The sequence below is a fragment of the Myotis myotis genome, unplaced genomic scaffold (assembly GCF_014108235.1).
Source record: "Myotis myotis isolate mMyoMyo1 unplaced genomic scaffold, mMyoMyo1.p scaffold_m19_p_1, whole genome shotgun sequence".
In the NCBI taxonomy this organism is placed as follows: domain Eukaryota; kingdom Metazoa; phylum Chordata; class Mammalia; order Chiroptera; family Vespertilionidae; genus Myotis; species Myotis myotis.
Genome location: NW_023416313.1, coordinates 112,781,654 through 112,799,521, shown reverse-complemented (window position 1 = coordinate 112,799,521; position 17,868 = coordinate 112,781,654). Strand labels below are relative to the sequence as shown.

The window sequence follows — 17,868 nt, the reverse complement described above, 5'->3', positions numbered from 1 at the left end:
TCTCTCCCTTAAAGTTCTCCAGAATATTTTTTTATATACTTAAGTGCTTCTCTATTGAGTGCATATATGTTTACCAGGGTTATAACCTCTTGTTGGATAGATCCCTTTAGTATTATGTAGTGATCTTTATTGTCTCTTGTGATGGCCTTCAATGTGAAGTGTATTTTGTTGTCAGATATAAATATTGCCACCCCACTTTTGTTTGTTTCTATTTTCATGGAAAAAATTTTTTCATCCCTTCACTCTCATCCCGTGTGAGTCTTTTGTTCTGAGGTAGGTCTCTTGTAGACAGCATATATTTGGATTATGTTTTAGTACCCATTCGTCTACCCTATATCTTTTGATTGGAGCATTTAATCCATTTACATTTAAGGTTATTATTAATAGGTACTTATTTATTGCCATTGTAATTCTTTATGGCTATGTTTTTCTTTCTCTCTATTTCTTCTTCTCATTACAGCAGTCCCTTTAACATTTCTTGCAGTGCTAGTTTGGTGGTGACAAATTCCTTTAGCCTTTTTTTGGACTGGATATAGTAATCTTGGTTTCAGATCCTTGCTTTTTGTTATCTTGAATACTTCATGCCATTCCCTTCTGGCCTGTAGAGTTTCTGATGAGAAATCCGCTGAAAGCTTTATGGGAGCTCCTTTGTAGGTAACAAATTGCTTTTCTCTTGCTGCCTTTAAGATTCTCTGTCTTTAATTTTTGACGTTTTAAATCTGATGTGTTTGGGTGTGGGTCTGTTTGGGTTCTTCTTGTTTGGAACTCTCTGTGCCACCTGAATCTGTATGGATTTTTCCTTCATGGGGTTAGGGAATTTTTCTGCCATTATTTATTCAAACACATTCTCTATTCCTTGCTCACCTTCTTCCCCTTCTGGTACACCTATTGTGCAAATATTTTCACACTTCATGTTTTCCCATAACTGCCTTAAGCTATCCTTCTGTGTTTTAATTGCTTTTTCTTTTTGCTTTTCTGACTGATTTTTTCTACCCTGTCTTCTTATTCACTGATCTGATCCTCAGCTTCCCCTAATGTGCTGTGTATTCTTTCCACTGTGTTCTTTATTAGTGCCATGTCATTCTTTATAGTTATTATATCATTTCTCATGATGTTGAGCATCTTTGCCATCATTACTCTGAATTCTATGTCTGATAAATTTCTTATCTCCATTTTCATTTAGCTCTTCTTCTGTAGAATTCTCTTGTTCCTTTTTGGGGGGGCTTGTTTCTTTTTAATTTTTGGCTTCCCATTTTGGCTTCCTATTTGGGTTTGTGTCTATGTATTAGGTAGATCTGCTATGCCTCTCAATCTCTAGTGCAGACAGTGTTAGATGATGTTTCTGACTGGTTCTGAGTATCCTGTTTGGAGCTATCAGCAATCCACAGCTTGTGGCTCCCTCTGCTGTGGCTAGGTGCCTTTGGTAAGGACCAAGATGTGCACCAAGGTCTGATTTTTCTATCCCTGTGTCCCAAATTAGATCAGGCAAAGACTTAAAGTCTTCAGAGACCCACCTCTGCTTACAGTCTGATTGTATTGTCTTTATCAGCCTCAAGCTATCGACCATAGGGTGGGGTAAGATGTTTTCCAATAGGGTTGGGCAAATGCCTCCCACTCCCCAGGAAAAATCAGCCTGGATAGCATATGCCCCCCCCCCCCCAGAGAAAGATGTCCTCCAAAGGGTGAGGGAATGACGCAGCATAGGAAACTGGGGTTCTGTCTTCTTAGGTCTAACCTCAGAGTCACCAACCTTGGCTTTTGCTCACACATCCCCAGTCCAACCAGCCTCCCTCTGTGGAAGCCCAGGGTGAATGGCTACACACAAAATTTTGTGTGTTGGCCCTTTAAGAGGTGGCCTGCATTTCCAGCCATTTCTCCCTGGCAGACAACAACCCTCCTGCTTTTCACAGCTAGATGTTATGTGGGCACCTTTCTCAGTTCTGGTTCTCTTGGCTGGGAAGCCCAGCTTGGGGTTTAGACTCCAGAGTTCTAGTGGGGAACCCCCCAACCCCCAGCTGAGATATCGCTCTCAAACCTCAGCTGCTATTTGTGGAAACCCCACCAGCCCATTCATGACTCCATACTGCCTACCAGGCTTTATGTGGTCTCCACTTTCCATCCTTGGTTATCAGCATTCTCTCCAGCTAGTCTTCAGTTTATTATTCAGGGTGGTTTTTCTGTAGTTTAGTTGTAATTCCAGTTTTTGTCTTGGGAGCATGTCAGTGTTGCTTCCACTTATTCTGCCATCATTTTTAATATCTTTTGATATTTTGTTTAATCCTCAAATTATTGAAGTCATATAACTAATAAACAAATATTTTAAAAATATAACTAATAAACAAATATATTAAAAACAAAATATCTTGAAATTTAAGCTGACTATAATTTGATTAAATCATTTACAATCATTTAAAATGCAATTATGCATTTACTATCATAAAATTTACTATAATAAAATATCATAAAATTTAACACAAATGCAGAGTAAAAAGCTTATTATTATATTTACTAGAGGCCCGGTGCACAAAAATGTGTGCACTCGGGGGGGAGGGGGGTCCCTCAGCCCAGCCTGTGCCCTCTCGCAGTCTGGGACCCCACGGGAGATAACGACCTGCTGGCTTAGGCCTGCTCCCCGGTGGCAGAGGGCAGGCCCAATCCCTAGGTGCAGCCCCTGGTGAGTCTCAGAGCAGGGCCGATTGGGGAGTTGGGGCGCCGCACCCTGTCATGCACAGAGCAGGATGATGGGGAGGTTGTGATGCCACCCTCAGTCATGCTCAGGGTAGGGCCGATTGGGGGGTTAGGGCACCGCCCCCTGTCACACTCAAGGAAGGGTTGATGGGGAGGTTGCGGCACCACCCCCTGTCAAGGAAAGAGCAGGGCCAATCAGGGGGGTGTGGCACTTCCCCCTGTCACGCACAGAGCAGGGCCAGTCAGGGGGTTGGGGCGCCACCCTCTATCACCCACAGAGCAGGGCCGATCAGGGGGTTGGGGCGCCGCCACTGTCACACTCAGGGCAGGGCCGATGGGGAGGTTATGGCTCTACCCTGTCACACACAGAGCAGGGCCCGTGGGGTGGGGGTGGGGGGTGGGGCGCCACACCCTGTCACACACAGAGCTGCAGGGCGATCGGGGGGTTGGGGAGCTCCCCCCAACAGGCACAGAGCAGGGCTGATCAGGGGGTTGGGGTGCCTTTTGCTGTCATGAACAGAGCAGGGTGGATAGGGAGGTTGTGGCCCTGCCCCCTATCACACACAGAGCCGCAGGGCAATCAGGGGGTTTGGGCGCTGCCCCCTGTCATGCTGATCCCGGTGTTGGGAGGCCTCTCAGCTCTGCTGATCCCGGTGCTGGGAGGCATATTATCCTTTTACTATATAGGATAGAGGCCTGGTGCACGGGTGGGGGCCAGCTGGTTTGCCCTGAAGGGTGTCCTGGATCAGGGTGGGGGTCCCCACTGGGCTTCCTGGCCAGCCTGGGTGAGGGGATGATGGCCGTTTGCAGCTGGTCACACACCCTTCATGGTGGGGGTCCCCACTGGGGTGCCTGGCCAGTCTGGGTGAGGGGCTAAGGGCTGTTTTCAGGCTCCCGGGTGACTGAAGCTCCCAACTGCTCCTTTTTTTCTTTTTTTTTTTTATTCTGGGCCAGCTTTAGCTTTGAGGGTTGGCTCCAGCTCTTAGGCCTCCGCTGCTGAATGTAGGTTTCTGGCGTTTGCATACAATGTTGCGACTAAAGCAGGTTTCTGGGGTTTTGTTTAGCTTCTATATTTGTTACACAGTTGCTTAGAGTTGCAGCTCAGAGGCCTGCAGCAGCAGGCAGGGAACGTTGCAGTCCTCCATCACTGAAGCAAGCAAGACTCATGTTAGTTTCAAGCTGCCTGGCTGCCAGCCGCCATCTTGGCTGGAAGTTAATTTGCATATTGCCCTGATTAGCCAATGGGAAGGGTATCAGTCGTACGCCAATTACCATGTTTCTCTTTTATTAGATAGGATACTTGATGTATTCTAAAGCCCCAGAACAATGGACTTATTTATTTCTTTGGTAATTTATGTGGTTATAAACTCTAGGGGATATTGATATACTTATTTTTAATATCTTCCTAGGGTTTCAGTGCTATATTTTTATTTCTTCCCATGGATCAAGTAATAGTATTAGTTCCCAGAGAGAAAATATATGTGCTCATCCCAGCAAGGCTACAGGATATGGATGACTTGCTGACCCACTTGGTCTGGGGCAGGACTCATCATCAGGCTACATTCACTTCACATGTTACTGCAACATAATTTTTAAGGTCACACCTTCACTTGAATTTAATTTTTTTACAACCTGGTGTCTTTCAGGAAATGATGTAGTACTTTTAAATTCTCACTTTGCCAGAGTTACAAAACCCACTTCCTATTGACTTGGTCTGTTACCTTTTAAAAGAATTATGTATTCCTTGTTGGTGTTTTATTAAAATGAGTAGAGACATCTAGTAGTTTCATTTCCTATGAGATGCTCCCCCTTTGGAACATTTTACTAATTCTTCTTTTTGAGAGACCCTGCTGAACTTTTGCTTGGTAATTTTGTGTGACCACAGATCCTGATTAAGTGTTGAACCTTCTTTCCACCTAAATTATTACATGCTAATCCCAATACCAACCAAACCAGTACCCCCTCTTCTTGCTGTGTCCTGTTTTATCCTACATTATTGGTTTACTCAGTTCCATAATTTTATTTCCCACAGACATAAATATGCACATATATTTATATTAAAAAGAACGTAATTTAGTGGGTGAGACAAAATAGCCCTAAGTAAATAATAGATACTTGTTAAAATCCGTCAACAAGAAACAAACCTATAAGTGTTCTGGGTAATAGCCCATGTTTGGTTATCCATTTGTGAACTACAACCATATTTCTGTACTCATTGTGTTAAATTTTTCTCTATTGAGAGTAATTACGAATCCATGATCTTTCATAGCTTCAACTTACTCCAAGTAAGCACAGTAACAATATTATATTGTGCTTAAATTATCACCCCTTGGTTAATGGAAACCCTTAAATTGGGTCCTTTGGCCTTTTGATATTGCTCCTAACATTTTTTAAATATAAAATTCTGGCTTTCTGGTGACAACGAGATATTCCAGGCTCATTCTGATCCACCACTCCCCACTCCTGCTTTTCCCAACATAAGGAGCCACCAATCCTTTGGGCACTCTTGTGTTTTTTTAAAACTTGATAGTCACGTGTAATAGTGGGCATGGAAGGGTGCATATATGAGCAAAAGTTCTACCACTGCTGTTAAGCCATTTGCATTGGAAATTGTGACTTTAAAAATACCCATAGGCCCTGGCTCATGTTGTTCAGTGTTGGAGCATCAGGGTCATGGGTTTGATTCCCTGTCAGGGGCCTGTAACTGGGTTGCAGGTTTGATCCCTGGCCACGGTCTGGGCACCTACGGGAGGCAACTACTTGATGTATCTCTCTCACATCATTGTTTCTCTCTCTCTCTCTCTCTCTCTCTCTCTCTCTCTCTCTCTCTCTCTTCCTTCCCTTCGTCCCTCCTTTCCACTCTCTCTAGGAATCAATGGGGAAAATATCCTGAGGTGAGGATTGATCAAAAAGAATATTCCATGGTTTCCAATGATTTTTCAAATTTAAAGATATTATATTGTTGTACCCTGCATGATGTAAGGATATTAAAATTCAGAAATCAAGGGCTGTTTCTAAAATGAGAATCCAAATTAAGTGAAACTGGTTTACTGCACAAACCCCTAGATAAAGCTTCATTACCCATCCAATTGTTTTTCCTAAATATGCTGGAGAGAGAGCAATGAAGACGAGTTCAGATATAGTCAGGGATCCTACAGACCTATGGAAGAGGAGGGCAGATAAATTACAAGTAAATTCTAAGAAAGAAAGACAGGGGCCTGTGCACACATTGATAAGGATACCTCACGCACAGGAGACGGAGTATAGCTTAGCTAGATGAAAAAGTAGAAAGAAATGTTGCAAAATGCCCAAGGCCTTAGGGAATAGAAAATTAGCATGGTATGTGTGGCAAACAGCTTCAAAATGGCTGCAACATTATTTCCAGTTTCACATGCTCTGCTGACACTGTGACTTCGATACTCTACCCATCGAAAGCTGAATCTACATGATCCGGGATCTGAAGTGATGCTTGTGATTTCTGAGGCGCGGTCATACAGACCATAGAGCCTGGGATGCTTGCTCTTGGGAGCCCGTCACCATGCTGTGAGGAAGCCCAATCAGCCACCTCACGAGGCCATGGGCAAGTGTTCTGGGTGATAGCCCCAGCTGAGGTCCCAATAAGCAGCTAGTATCAACCACAAGGCGTATGAGTAAGTAAACCTTCCAATTATTCCTGACCCCAGCCTTTGCATCTTCCTTGCTGAGGCCCCAGATATCATTCATGAGAGAGAAAGTACGGCAGTAGAGAGGGCTTCATGCATGGTTCAATTAGCTCTCCTTCTCATTTCTCTTTAATTTCTCAGCTCTCCCCTTGTGGATGTGGGTGGTTTCTTCATGGTATTAAAGTAGCTGCAGGAGCTCCAGGCTTCACATCTGTGCACCTTGGAGAGAGCGAGAGAGGGAGTGAGAGAGGGAGAGAGAGAGAGAGAGAGAGAGAGAGAGAGAGAGAGAGAGAGAGATCTTATTCGTAAACATTCAAAACAAACAGACAATTGCACTATTCTCTAATTGACCTGAACTGAGCCAATTTCTGATGTTAACGTCCATATGTTAATTGGCTTAGGCCTGATTCACTGTACAATAACTGTAGCAAAAGGCATGAGACTCTGTTAAGCAGCTCATGTCAATCAAGGCCGATCCTGGAGCTCGGATGTGAAGGCAATCTTACCAAACTAAATTTCTGCTATCCTGGTGGAGGGGATATTTAAAAACAAACAAACACCTATATGCATGTTCCTCAAACCACTTTCTCTAGAACACAGGTGGACCCCAGCACTCTAAATGAGAGGGCTACTGATAAAAGGTCAAAAATAATTTTTAAATTGTTTTCATATATGTACAACAAATTTGGAACATAAAAAATTAATTATTTTCACAGAAATATAAAAATGCTCTTATTTTTATATTCTGAAAGAATATCCATGTTCCAATCAGTTGTTTTCTGCCAGGAATCAGTCAGTATAATCCCTCTGGGCCAAGGTAGCTTCTCACCATTCACATTCTATTGTCCACTTGACTATGACTTCTGTGAAGCTGCAGCCACTCTTGCTTACTTGTATACCTCCAGCCACAGCACAGTGCCCGGCATATAGTAAATACGCAAATAAATATTTGTTGAATAAATGAGTTTCCTTAGTTTATATGTTTGTCATTTCTATTATGATGTTTTTTTCCCCAATTCACAAAAATGGTTTATTGGAGATTAAGAATAATGATAAATTTATTATATTAATGCAAATAATAGAAACCTAAAAAATTAGCTAAGTCCAGTGCAAATGAGATGAGAAAGTGAATGTGCTGGGCAAATGAAATTGTGTAAAATGAGAATTTGACACAAATAGGTGAAAAAGAAAAGTTTGAATATGAAGTACAACTGTACCTTGCCAAGTCTAATAAAATGTGGGCTTTATTGAACTGGTGATGTTTTTATCCTCAGCTCTAACTTCATTGTTTATTATGAATCTACCTATCTATCTCTCATAGCAAAACCTCCATTTTATATATTCCTAAATTCATACAGGAAAAATGAGTGGGTGAAAAATTCCCAGTGATTCAAAAGGGAGCAATTAAGGAGGAAAACAAAACATGGGACAAGTGAAATCACATATTGAGTAGGTTAATTTAAACCCAGTTAGTTTTATAATTCTAGTAAATATAAAAGGACTAAATTCAACCTCTAGAAAGCTAAATTGTGAATTCGATAGAAATATAAATTATATGCTATTTAAAAGAAGCTCACCTAAAACATAAGAACATAGAACGGTTCAACTTAAAGTGTACAGAAATATCTCATTCCAATGTTAATAAAAAGAAAGCTGGTGTAGCTTTATTGAACTAAATTACTTTAAGGCAAAAATAATTTCTAGAAATAAAAGAGAGTCATCTCATAATGTCAAAAACATCATCTAAGATAGGTCAAGTTTTTAACTTGTTTTTTGTTAATCTTCACCCAAGAATATGTTTTTCCCATTGATTTTTAGAGAGAGTGGAAGGGAGGGGGAGAGACAGAGAGAAACACCAATGTGAGAGAGACACATTGATTGGTTGCCTCCCACCCCGACCAAGCACTTGCCATCAAAGATAAATTGATGAATGAAATTTGTGGATGAAAAGGGGCCACATGCTAACCTGACTAGCTCAGGGAAGGCCTGTGTGGTGGCTTTGCAAACTCAGAGACCTAAAGTAACCACAAAGGATGGTCTGAAATTAAAAATCTTTAAATTAAAAAACAGTCATGCCCTAGGCTGGTTATCTTCCCTGCAAAAGGTCAATCTTTACCGTAACTGAGCCTATTGTCTTTTTGTATCTATGATAACATATCATTGGAATGTCAAGGTAATTTTCCTTTTTTCCAAACCCCTCAAAGTGCAGGCACCACTCTGGGTAGACCACAAATCCCCTCACTGTTATTGAGTTGTTGACTGTTAACTACCCTGCACTCACCTAAGTAAAAGAAGCATGTGTCCATCATTCTACTTTTTATCCAAGCCCAGAGGTTTCCCACTTTGCTTTCTCCCATCTCCCTAATCTCTCACCAGTGGATTTCATGTAACCCACATGCGTCTCCTCTTTTGGTTGTAATGCATAAAACAAGGTGCAAAATGCCATTTTTGGGGCATCATCTCAATCCATTGTCGAGGTTCCGCTTCCAGGCATTTGTTGACAGTTTGGCTCAAATAAACTCACAAAAATTCTTCACAGGTTTGAATGTTTCTTACATCAACAAACTTTATCATAATTCAAAACAAAAGCATGTACCTAAAACATATACATAATTCATATAAATCAATAATAAAAAGACAAACAATTCAAGTCAAAAGAAACAGGCAACAGACCTGAGTATTTGATTCACAAAAGAAGATATAAAAATGATCCAAAAGCACATAAAAATGTGATCAACATCATTAGACATCAAAAAAAATAAAATTAAAGCAACAATGAGATGGCTGAAAAAGCCCAGTGGAATAACTAAAAATAAAAAGGTCTCAAAAATAAAAGCTGGCAAATATGTGGAACGGTTGAAACTCTCCATACATTGCTGAAGGGAGTGTAAAGTTAAACAACCACTAACAAAACGTATGGCAGTGCCTTCCATAGTTAAACTTAAAACTATTCTATGACCCAGCAGTTCCACTGCATGAAAATGTCTCTTTATAATAGCCCCAACTTAGAAACAACCCATTGGAATGGTTAAACAAATGTTGATATTTTCATACCATTCAGTAAAAAACAATCAATTACTTATACAGGGAACAGTATGGGTGATTCTCAAAAACATTATGTTGGATAAATGAAACCCAATACAGAAAAGCACACGTTATTGTTCCACTCATAGGAAGTTCCAGAATAGACTAATTAATGGCAAAAGGAATTAGAGAAATAGTTGCTCCCCCACTGGCTGCTCCAAAAAGCCATCTTTGCATTGTTCCTTGTCCGCAGCTTTCTGGTCAGAGTCCGAGAACTCCCTTTGTAAATAACCCGCTGCATGGGGTCGCTGCTGCTCTACCCAGCCAGCCATGGCCTGACACCAGCTCCAGGACCGCCACCCAGGACTTTAAGGAGAAGAAGAAGGTTGTGGGGGAGGCAGAGCATGGAAGAGACCATAAGAGGAAAATGGGGAGCAGGAAGCTGACAATGAGGTAGAGGAAGAGGAGGATGGGGAGGGGGGATGGTTAAGGCAGGAGGCTGAGGCAGCTACCTGCACGGGCTGCTGAAGGTGGTGAGGATGGCGACGCTGACCCCAAGAAGCAGAGCACCTCTGAGGATGACTAAGCAGCAAAAAAGGAAACGTTAAACTTAAAAGTAAAAAATAAAAAAGAACACGTGACCTAGTCACTCTCCACTTCCCATCTCAGAATTTGCAACAGGGGAGAAAAAAGAACCCAAACTTCCAAGGCCCTGCTTTTTTCCTTAAAAGCACTTTAGAAAGGGAAATTTGTTTACATTTTTATTTACATTTTCTATTTTTATACATATTGTTAGGGTCAGCCATTTTTAATGATCTTGGGATGACCAATCCAGACTCTAGAGCATGCTGTGTCTTACTTCTGCTTTCACTTGTAGTGAGACCATGTTCATTATAATCTCAAAGGAGAGAAAAACCTTGTAAAAAAAAAAGCAAAACGAACAAAACAATCTTATTCGAGTTGTCCAGTAACTTTGTGTATTTAGCTGTACAATAAGCAGTTGGTTTGTGGAAGATGGTTAAAAAGGCCAAAGTTAAAAGATTTTTTTCCCCCCTTTTCTGTTTATGAAGTTGCTGTTTATTTACATTGTTTATTTTTTGGCCTGTTTGGTTTATGTGTAAAACAATGTTGTCCAACAATAAGCTGGAATTTTAGTTTGCTGAGTTGTTCTAACAAAAACTAAAGTTGCTCATAGGGGAAGGACAGGATTGACTAGGAGACCTTTCCTGAAGTGATTAAAATGTGTCATATCTTAATTGGGATGTTGATTATTTCTAAAATTAATCAGTTATACATTTATGTGCATTTCACAGTATATCAATGCCATCCTATCAAATAAAAGGGAAACATGGTAATTAGTGTACATCCGCTACCCTTCCTATTGGCTAATCAGTGAGATATGCAAATTAACTGCCAGCCAAGATGGCGGCCGGCAGCCAGGCAGCTTGAAGCTAACATGAGGCTTGTTGCTTCAGTGACGGAGGACTCCAACGTTCCCTGCCTGCCTTGCCAGCCTCTGAACTTGCAGTATGAAACATTGTTACAAATATAGAAGCTAAACAAAACCCCAGAAACCTGCTTTCAGCGAGCCGGGATCTCAGAGCTGGAGTTGATACAGTGTTTTGATTATAGAACCCAAACAAACCAGATACCTACTTTCAGCAGCAGAGGCCTCAGAGCTGGACCCAGAGCTAAAGCTGGCCCAGAATAAAAAAAAAGAAAAAAAGGAGCAGTTGGGAGCTTCAGTCACCCGCCAGCCTGAAAACAGCCCTCAGCCCCTCACCCAGACTGGCCAGGCACCCCAGTGGGGACCCCCACCATGAAGGGTGTGTGACCAGCTGCAAACAGCCATCATCCCCTCACCCAGGCTGGCCAGGAAGCCCAGTGGGGACCCCCACCCTGATCCAGGACACCCTTCAGGGCAAACCAGCTGGCCCCCACCCATGCACCAGGCCTCTATCCTATATAGTAAAAGGGTAATATGTCTCCCAGCACCAGGATCAGCAGAGCTGAGAGGCCTCCCAGCACCAGGATCAGTGTGACAGGGGGCAGCGCCCAAACCCCCTAATCGCCCTGTGGCTCTGTGTGTGACGGGGGCGTGGGGGGGGGGGCCACAACCTCCCTATCCGTCCTGCTCTGTTCATGACAGGGGAAGGCGCCCCAACCCCCTGATCAGCCCTGCTCTGTGCCTGATAGGGGGGTGCTCCCAAACCCCCTGATTGCCCTGTGGCTCTGTGTGTGACAGGCTGTGGCGCCCCAACCCCCTGATGGGCCCTGCTCTGTGCATGACAGGGGGGAACTCCCCAACCCCCTGATGGGCTCTGCTCTGTGCGTGACAGGGTACGGAGCCCCAATCCCCCTGATGGGCCCTGCTCTGTGCGTGACAGGGGGCAGTGCCCCAACCCCATGATTGGCCCTGCTCTGTGCCTGACAGGGGGTGGCGCCACAACCTCCCCATCGACTCTGCCTTGAGTGTGACAGGGGGCGGTGCCCCAAACCCCCAATAGGCCCTACCCTGAGTGTGACTGAGGGTGGCATCACAACCTACCAATCTGCCCTGCTCTGTGCATGACAGGGGGCGGTGCCCCAACTCCCCAATCAGCCCTGCTCTGAGCCCGACCAGGGGCTGCACCTAGGGATTGGGCCTGCCCTCTGCCACCCGGGAGCAGGCCTAAGCCAGCAGGTCGTTATCTCCTGAGGGGTCCCAGACTGCGAGAGGGCACAGGCCGGGCTGAGGGACCCCCCCCCCCCCCCGAGTGCACAAATTTTTGTGCACTGGGCCTCTAGTCCTATATAATAAAATGCTAATATGCAAATAGACCAAATAGCAGAACAACGGAACAACTGGTAGCTATGACATGTGCTGACCACCAGGGGGCATGCACAGAACATGGCACGCATTGGCCGCAGTGGGATGGTGGAGCAGGTGAGCTGGGGCGCCGGACCAAGGCAGGGCTCCGGTCGCTGTGATCAGGGAGAGCCTCTGGTGGTTACTGAAAATTCTTTGCTCCCTCGTGCTGCGGTCCTGCCCAGTGCTTGCACTAGCCAGTCCCGACTGTGGGTGTGAGCAGGGCCGGCGCCAGGAGCAGGGCTACTGGCAGACAGGCAACTGGGGGGCCGTGGCAGGAGGGGCCAGGTGGAGGCTTAGAGGATGGGCTGAGACCTGCCTCTGTGCCCACTGTAGCCTTCAGGCCCACAGGTCCTTTCAAGATGCACAAATTCGTGCACTGGACCCCTAGTCTTTAATAAAAGCTCTTGAACAATCTGCACAAAAGCCATGCTCAACACACACACACACACACACACACACACCATAAACACACATGCTCATATTAAGCATCAGACTTGCAAAAATGAAAATCTAATTGTCAGTGAGTATGTGGAATGACTGTAACTTGTATTCTGTTTTGGGAGTGTACACAAGCTGACAGTATTTAATCCAGGCAAGTGTGTGCATGTGGCCCAGCAATTCCACCACTAACTGTGTACCTCCCCCAAACCACATGCAAATAAGTCCTGTACATTCACAGCAGTATTGTCTGTAGTAGTTATAAATCAGACGTCACCAACAGCAAATTGACGTGTAGATGGTGTGTCACCCACGCCACCGAGTGTCGAAGAGCAGCAAAACGAAAAGAGCAGAGTTGCTCCCATCAGTGGTTGCTGAGTAGAGCTGCTCAGCAGCAGAATATTGAGTGAAAAAAAATGATGCAGAAAAATATACGTTGCATGATACCATTTATACTAAACTTGAAAACAGAAAATCTCAATTCAATAAACTCCCTATGCATGTATGCATAAGTAGAATGGTATGAAAACATGAATGAATATTAAGTATTGAAGTCAGGATAGTGGTTACCTCTAGGGAGGGAAAGAGGTACCTAGGAACTCCATCTCTATTTATAATGTTTTATTTAAAAAATCTAAAGCAAATGTGGAAAAATATTAATCTCTTTGTGCTCGGTGGGATATAGGGTATTTCTTTGAGATATTCTTCTACATGCATTTCTGCATGTTGAAATATTTCAAGGTAAACAGAGAGAAGTCAACTCTCTGACAACTCAAGAGAGACTGGTGTAAGGAATTAATAGTTTCATTGTCTCCTGAAGAGAAACTAAAACTGTCCCACTGCCCAAGAAATATAGGAGTCATTTATTCTTAGGAACTTTGGGTGTACTTTAGCTCATTTATTTATCCTGATCCTCTTTCCACAAAGGAGTCAAGGTAGCTTGCAACAAAAGATACATACAATGAGCCCAGAAAACATAAACATCAAAGATAAATATCCCATCAATACTGGTTAACCACGGTTGATGTGATCAAGTTTCAAACTTGGCTCTTCACTTCTTGGTAACAGTAACCATTCCACCTCCAGCTGACCCATAAAAGCAGGTTATGAAAACTAACCTTTGTTCTTCAGAATTCAAACTTAATATTTTCCCGAGCAGTCTCTGTATCTATTTTTCATTTTGCCTTGCTAAGTAGCCAGGTTCTTCTTTCCCTTGTTCTGTTGTCTCTCCCTTCCTCCCTCCCTCCCTCCCTCTCTTTTCATTCTTTATTTTTCCCAAATGCCAGGTCCTTAAGACTGGCAGTGGTTTTGAATGCAGGTTCAATTTACTATTTATTGGCTGAAATACCCTGAGGTGAGATTTTTAACTTCTCTATGCCTTAGTTTTCTAATGGTCAAATGGGGATTATCTATCATACGGATATCACAGTGGTGGGAGATTACATGAGATAATGCACGTGAAGAGCTTTGAACGATGCTGGTCACTGCTCAGTCACCCTTCGCTGTTGTTAGGATTATTACTCGGTGGAGGAGAGTATAATCACAGTGTATGTCATGCCCCGCTCAGGAGCAGGTCTGGAGCGGGGTAGGCTTTCCTGTCTCACATGCAGGACTGGCAGTGGTGTGAAGCTCAGGAAGTGGGCGCTGACACCACCACCCTGAGACGCCGCTGCAGCTCCCCCTCAGGTCCAGGTGCACTTAGCAGCCACCGTAGAGCTAGCAGCACACTCAACCATCCAGCTGCTGCGCCAGAACACGAGGGGACTGGACATTTCTGCTTCTGAGGCAAACACAGATTCTGTTGCTGCTTGAGAGTCATTTCGGAGAAAAGCAGGCCTTCAGTGCAGACTGGCCTGGACGGCCTCAGACCCCGGATGTGCATCTCTGCCCTTCCCGAAGGCCCGGGAAAGCCCAGAGGACAACTTATTCTAGGCGTCACCTCTGCCTGCCTAGGAGCCTCACTTGATTCCAGGCCCAGCAGAACCTGCTCCTTGTCCTCTCATCTGGAGATTGTCTGAGGAGCTCCGACAAAATGGGTGGGAGGAAGCTGAGCCGAAGGGGAGAGGAACTAGATAGGATGACATTGGGGGTTTGGAACCAGGCAAAATAAGGGTCCAAGAAGTAGAAATCAATCAGTATGGGCAGAGGGGCAGACAAGAGGGAGCTCAGGTACAAAGGGATGAAAGACCAAGTGACTAAGGCTGGGACATAAGGAGGTTTGGTTTCAGGAACATGATAGACACCCTATTACTAGGCCTGAAGCAGAGGGTCTAGGCCAGGGGTGGGCAAACTTTTTGACTCGAGGGCCACAATGGGTTCTTAAACTGGACCGGAGGGCCGGAACAAAAGCATGGATGGAGTGTTTGTGTGAACTAATATAAATTCAAAGTAAACATCATTACATAAAAGGGTACGGTCTTTTTTATTTTAGTTTTATTCATTTCAAACGGGCCGGATCCGGCCCGCGGGCTGTAGTTTGCCCACGGCTGGTCTAGGTAGAGCCAGCAGTGCCTGTGGGCTTGCTGCCAAGTCATCGAGTGCTGACTTAGGGTTCCTTAAATTCCCAGAATAACTGAGGAGGGCCAAGAATGCATGCACATGTGAGGGTCAAGTCCCTTTAGCATAAGGGATGAGAGGGGTGAGGGAGGAGAGGCGAAACATTAAGGAAGCGAGACAGATTACTTATTAAGCCGCCAGTCCGTTCACCGGCCAGCCCTAGAGCCAGCAGCAGTCCCTGCACTGCTGAGCAGTCATGAGTTCTTGCCTTTCCTATTCACTAGAAGCCCACAGCATGGTATTCTTATTCTTGCTCAGCATTGCTCTCAGGTGGGACCTCATTTCTATGTCAAACAAGATATAAACTCAGGAGAGAGCACCCTTTACTAGCCAGATGAGAGGTCCATGTGTTTCAATTTAGAGACTGAAGGATCATCAAGAAACGCTAATAGCTTTTCCTGTCCTGGGGCACCAATTCTGTGGTTCAACTTGTAGCTAGAAGAATAATAGCTCCATTTATTGGCTGTTCACTGTGTGCCAGGCATTATACTAACTGCTTTAGATGCATTCTATCTCATGTGATCCTCACAATATTATGAGGTGGGCACTGGTATGAGGAAACAGGTCCAGATTGGTTGCAAACTCTCAAGATGGTAGCTCAAATGTCAAGATACAAACCCAGGACTGTGTGACTTAAAAAGCCACATTCTGGCCTGGCCTGTGTGGCTCAGTGGTTGAGTGTCGACCCACACACCAAGAGGACGCACATGCCCGGGTTGTGGGCCCAATCCCCAGTCGGGGGCATGCAGGGGGCAGCTGATCAATGTTCTCTCTCATCAATGTTCTCTCTCTCTCTCTCTCTCTCTCTCTCTCTCTCCCCCCCTTCCTTCCTCTCTCTGTGAAACAATTTAAAAACATATTTTAAAAAAGCCACCTTCTGAAACATGATGCTGACCCCTAACCTCGAGCACGCCTTTCTGGGGGAGGAGGACCAAGAGCTCCTACAGATGTGGGGCCCGAGAGCTGCAGCAGCAGCTTGCCTGCTTCCTTCCAGCATTTCGGTTTGACTTTGTTGTCCTCTCTCATTCTTGTTCCACATCTTGGTGGGCCTGCTGCCAGTTAGCAGCTGCTAGGCGAAATCTGAGCAAATTGGAGAAGTACCATTTACTGACCTGTGAGATCATTTTCTAACATGGTCCCATCTCTAGCTGCGGGAATGCACTCCAGCCAGCCTCCTGAGTGGCACAAACATGGACAAACCCCAGCTTACCACCTGTTTCCCCGTTTGGTCTTTAAATGAAATTGGAACCGTTCACCTGTAAATCCCTACTACTTCTGGGGTACAGGTACACAGTCTGCCGGAAAAAGAGCCCAAGAATAGCTAACAGCAGAAGGAAACACCTTTCAGAGAAGCCGAATTGAAACTGCATTTCACATTCATGAAGGATCCCTTAAGACAAAGCATTTTCTTCCTGCTGGTTTTGACTCATTTTCGTATTTCCTGCCCCCAGTGGCCCTTGGATCTCCTGTGGTGTCCCCAGGGAATGCACCTAGATGAGGGCCTCTTCCCACCTGAGTGAAGAGACGGCTCCGACTCAGCTGAAGGGGAACTATACAAGAAAATGACAATTCTGACGGAATAATGAGGCAAACATACTTTGTTTACTAATTTATTAATACGTTTAATAATAAACTTATATAAAATAACATATTTTTGGCTTTGAAATCATGACATAAAACAGGAAGGCAAATAATTGGAAATTATCGGCTGAAAGATGGTAGAAGCAACTCATGCTGAACCTGAGTAACACTCCAGCCGGGCGGGCGGCAGCAGGGCGCACCAGCCCAGCAGGAGGGGAGCGCAGTGCTGCTCCCAGCCAAGCTGGCTCTGCACCTGCACAGCTCCCTGCCGTGGTCTGGTCACCGCATACAGGAAACTGGGCTTGCCTCTCTCTATTCCTTCTTTCCGTCCTGACTTGAGCTACGAGAATAGTGATGCATCTTAGTTTGTAGGATAGTGTTGTTTTCTTAACTTGTTTGAACTACACGTTTTCGACCTTCAAGAACAAAAAACTGCTAAAATCAACTGTTAACTATAAAGCCATTTCTATTTTTGGTCAGCTATCTGCTGTAGGCAAAGCTTCATGTAGGAATTTTTGTTGCGAGTTTCCAAGACTGCATCCCTAACAAGCTCGATGAACATCTGTGGCCAAAGCTTCTGCAAGGCCTCTTTTTTCATGCTGATCTCTGTGGCTTCCTTCACAAGGTCCTCTATGTAAATTTTGCAGAATTTCTTTTTTTCCTTTGTTTCCTGTTAAAAAAAGGAAAATCTGCACTGAATCATAATTAACCCAAAAGCTAAAGCAATAATGAGCCGAACCAGAGAAACCTGAATACTTTCCCTTCCTCTCTCTCTAAAAATCAATAAAAACATATATTTTTTTAAAAAGATAAAGTTCTAGTAATAGGGTGAAAAAATGTTATAGTAACTTAGGCATAATAAAAATTTAAAGAAGTTTTGGATTATGTATCTTAAATAATTTATACATAATACAAATAGAAACAAACTTTTCATAATTGGCATAGTGCAATTTTTGGTGCTTTAAAGTTTTCTGCTATAGTTTCTTCCATTACTTCTTCACAAACATATTGATACAGAAAGGTGTCTGCTATAATAACCTAGTAACTGTGTTTGAAAGCATTTTCATT

The 17,868-nt window shown here is 44.0% G+C and overlaps 1 protein-coding gene across 5 annotated transcripts in view; it reads right to left on the bottom strand.

Annotated features, from left to right (window-relative positions):
* Positions 1-16,823: 16,823 nt before the first annotated feature.
* Positions 16,824-17,868, bottom strand: part of LRRC49 (leucine rich repeat containing 49) — a 205,067-nt gene continuing 204,022 nt past the window's right edge. For all 5 annotated transcript variants that reach the window (XM_036347684.1, XM_036347647.1, XM_036347658.1 and 2 more), the window contains one exon: positions 16,824-17,470. In XM_036347684.1, coding sequence (XP_036203577.1) covers positions 17,267-17,470 — 204 coding nt within the window. In that variant the 3' untranslated portion in view covers positions 16,824-17,266. The remainder of the gene's footprint in view (positions 17,471-17,868) is intronic.